Source organism: Macadamia integrifolia, chromosome 1 (genome assembly GCF_013358625.1).
Source record: "Macadamia integrifolia cultivar HAES 741 chromosome 1, SCU_Mint_v3, whole genome shotgun sequence".
NCBI lineage: Eukaryota > Viridiplantae > Streptophyta > Magnoliopsida > Proteales > Proteaceae > Macadamia > Macadamia integrifolia.
Window position 1 is genome coordinate 8,877,985 of NC_056557.1, and position 4,207 is coordinate 8,882,191.

Genomic DNA, 4,207 nt, shown 5'->3' on the forward strand with positions numbered 1-4,207 from the left:
TCAGAAAAAGAAAGTGTCAATGTGGGTTCAACATCTCCAACTCATTACGTGTGAGTGACAACATGCTCTCTTTTTTTCCAAACACAAATTTGGGTTCCAATGAGATGATGAAAATTTTACACCACCTCTCATTTTTTCCCGAATACAAATTTGGGTTCCAATGAAATGATGAAAATTTTACACCACCTTACCCTCTGCACCAACATGAATAACTGATTTCCTTATCAACATATGCACGAGATTTCCCACCCAAGGAAAATTCCATCTCCACTTTTTTTAGGTAGAAGTTTCATTCCAACTGATTTACTTATCCACGTATGCGTGATATTTCCCACCCAACCAAAATTCCATCTCCTTTTTTGGTAGAAGTTCCATTCCTTTGGATGTTGATCTTTCAACTCTTTGAGCCTCCATATTTATAGTTCTGCCACCCACTTGATTATTGGAATTGGTGTCTTATTGGTCATGGATTACTTTGTGTTCAAATTTCGAGTACAGTTGCCCAATGGAAAGCTTGCTACTTTGTTGATTAATGAGCGACTAAATGAAAATTTCGTCTCACGGTCTATGGTGGATATGTTGTCAAAGACCAATCAGATCATTTTTGAGTTAGAGGATGATGTCTTCGTTGAATTTTCTGTTTCTCATTATCATGACAGTGTTTTTTGTGAAGTGTTTGACTCTCCTCAACGCATCATTGAATTGGGTCGATGTTGGTTGAAAAACCAAGACGGCATCCTTAATCATGACAACAATATGCGCACCCTCCAGACTTACCACATACATAAAAAATTTAATCTTCATGGATTGGTTGAGTCAACGAAAGTGATACCCTCAAGACAACCACATGATTAACTAGATGCATCAACACAAGTGGAAGACCGTCCTATTGTGGAACAGGTTATGACAACAGAAAATGAGAAAATTATGGATCAATTAATGAAGGACATCAATGCAGTGCCAATTGTTCACCATCATGAGTTCGTTATTCTCCATGATTTTTTGAACTTGTATGCACCTCCAAAGTTTAACATTATGGATTTTGTTCGCGATGTAGACGATAAACAAATTCACCTCCGTTCATGAGCCTTTATTATTATCATTCTTTAAAACTCGTGGATGAGTTTTTTTCAACATCGGGAGAGTTGATGCAGAATTGAAGCTGAACCGGGTTGACCCTTTGAGCAATCTCAACTAGACGAACCGAATCTGATTTGATTTTTGAGATCAATAGAATATTTTAGGATTACTTTATTTAAGAAATAATGAGTTATTTTATTTAGGGAGATATGTGATCTTTTATTTTGGGTAGTTGTTAGTCAATTAGTGTGTTACCAGTTTAAGTTTTATTTTGTTTTTAATTGCATTAGTTAGAACTTGGGAAAAAAATTAGAAGTTGCTATTTTAGGCTTAGATTTTTATTAAGCAAGTTTTGATTTCAGTTTACTATATAAAGGCATGTAACTTAAGTTATTAGACAGATTTGGAAAATGAATTAAATTGAAGTTTTAGTGTTGGGTATGGTGCAAGACGTGTAACCCCTTTCCCCCTCTTTATGCTATTCTTCTCTTCTCCCCTCCAACTCTATGTTCACTCAGAGATTTCTTCCCTTCCTATTTTATTCTCCTTTCCCCTATTATTTTTTCCTACTTCCACATATACCCCTGCCTCCTACATGCTATGTTTGTGGGTTGACAATTGGACTTTAGTTATTTACAGTTTTGTCATCCTTTAAAAAAAAAAAGAAGTTTCACCTTCCATATTTACAGTTCTGCCACCCACTTGATTATTGCAATTGGTGTCTTATTATTGTGAGGGCTATAGCAATTCCGACAAAAGATTGATCATTGATTCCTTTGTGTTCAAATTTCGAGTGTGGTTGCACAATGGAAAACCTGCTAATTTGTTGATAAATGAACAATCAAATGATAATTTCGTCTCACGATTTGTGGTGAATATGTTGTCTAAGACCAATCAAATCATTTTTTAGTTAGAGGATGATGTCTTCGTTGAATTTTCTAATTCTCATTATTTTGATGCTGCTTTTTGTGAAGTGTTTGACTCTCCTCAACGCATTATTAAATTGGGCCGATATTGATTGGAATAACGAGATGACATCCTTGATCTTGACAACAATATGTTCACCCTCCAAGTTTACCATATGCATAAAAAATTTTAATCTTTATGGATTGGTTGAATCAAAGAAAGTGATACCCCCCCAGTACAATCACATGATGAACCAGATGCATCAAAACAAGTGGAAGACCATCCTATTGTGAAAGAGTTGACGACAACAGAAAGTGAAAAAATTGCGGATCAAGTAATGAAGGACATAAATGCAGTGTCAGTTGTTCACCATCATTAGTTCATTCTTCCCCATGATTTTCTAGACTTTAATGCACCTCCATAGCTTCACATCATGGATTTTATTCATGATGCAGACGACAAGCAATTCACCCATGTTCGTGAGCTTTTATTATTATCTTTCTTTAAAACTCGTGGACGAATTTTTCTCAACATCGGGAGAGTTGATGCAGAATAGAGGTTAAACCAAGTTGACTCTTCAGGAAATCTCAACCGAGATGAATCGGATCTGATTTGATACTTGGGATCAATAGAATATTTTAGGATTACTTTCCTTAAGAAATAATGAGTTATTTTATTTGGGGAGATATGTGATCTTCTATTTTGGGTAGTTGTTAGTCAATTAGGGAGTTACCAATTTAGGTTTTATTCTGTTTTTAATTTCATTAGTTAGAACTTAAGAAGTAATTAAAAGTTGCTATTTCAGTCTTTGATTTTTATTAGGCAAGTTTTGATTTCAGTTTATTATATAAAGGCATATAACTTAAGTTATTAGACAGATTTGGAAAATAAATTGAACTGAAGGTTTTAGTGTCAGGTATGATGCAAGACATGTGATCCCTTTCCTCCATCTTTATGTTATTCTTCTCTTCTCCCCTACAATTCTAAGCTCACTGAGGGATTTCTTGCCTTCCTATTTTATTTCCCTTTACCCTATTACTTTTTCCTACTTCTACATATACCCCTGCCTCCTACGTGCTATGTTTGTGGGTTTACAATTGAACTTCAGTTATTTACAATTTTGTCATCCTTTAAAAAAATAAAAAATAAATAAAAAAAAAAAAAAGTTGACCCTCCATATTTATAGTTTTTCCACCCACTTGATTAATGGAATTGATGTCTTATTATTGTGAGGGCCATAGCAATTCCGACACAAGATTGGTCATGGATTATTTTGTATTCAAATTTCGAGTGTGGTTGCCCAATGGAAAGCCTACTACTTTTTGATTGATGAGCAACTAAATGACAATTTCATATCACGATCTATGGTGGATATGTTATCAGAGACCAACCAGATTATTTTTTAGTCATATGATGATGTCTTCGTTGAATTTTCTGTTTCTCATTATTATGACGGTGCTTTTTGTGAATTGTTTGATTTTCCTCACGAATCATTAAAGTGGGTCAATGTTGGTTGAAACAGTGATCATGACGATAATATGTGCATCCTCCAGGCTTACCACGTGCATCAAAAATTTAATCTTTACGGATTTGTTGAGTCAAAGAAAGTGATACCCCAGTACAACCACATGACGAACTAGATGCATCAACACAAGTGGAAGACCGTCCTATTGTGGAACAGAGATGACAATTGAAAGTGAGAAAATTGTGGATCAAGTAATGAAGGACATCAATGTAGTGCCAGTTGTTCACCATCATGAGTTCATTCTTCCCCATGATTTTTCGGATTTGGTTGTACCTCCAAAGCTTCACATCACAGATTTTGTTCACGATGTAGACGACGAGCAATTCACCCCCATTCATGAACTTTTATTATTATCACAAGTTTTTCTTAACATCGGAGTTGATGCCGAATTGAGGCTGAACAGGGTTGACCCTTTGGCATTCTCAACCGAGACGAACCAGATCTGATTTGATTTTTGGGATCAATAGAATAATTTAGGATTTACTTTATTTAGGAAATAATGAGTTACCCATCTGTGGGTTGCCCAGATGGTTAGGGCGAATTGGGGATTGTGTGGATAGACACATGATCCCAAGTTCGATTCCTCATCTGTGCATATACGATTTAGGGGGAGATTGTGACGGTGGATTGTTGCGCTAATCTCCTTTAAGATTAATTGATGTGCGTGTAAGTTTGCTAGGACACCTTGGTTAACAA

The 4,207-nt window shown here is 35.6% G+C and overlaps 1 protein-coding gene across 1 annotated transcript in view; it reads left to right on the plus strand.

Moving 5' to 3' along the window:
* Positions 1 to 3,669: 3,669 nt before the first annotated feature.
* The window catches only part of LOC122058961 (GDSL esterase/lipase 7-like), a 2,750-nt gene continuing 2,212 nt past the window's right edge, over positions 3,670 to 4,207 (plus strand). Inside the window, exon 1 of the mRNA XM_042621702.1 lies at positions 3,670 to 3,915. Within this exon, the coding sequence (XP_042477636.1) occupies positions 3,670 to 3,915 (246 nt within the window). The remainder of the gene's footprint in view (positions 3,916 to 4,207) is intronic.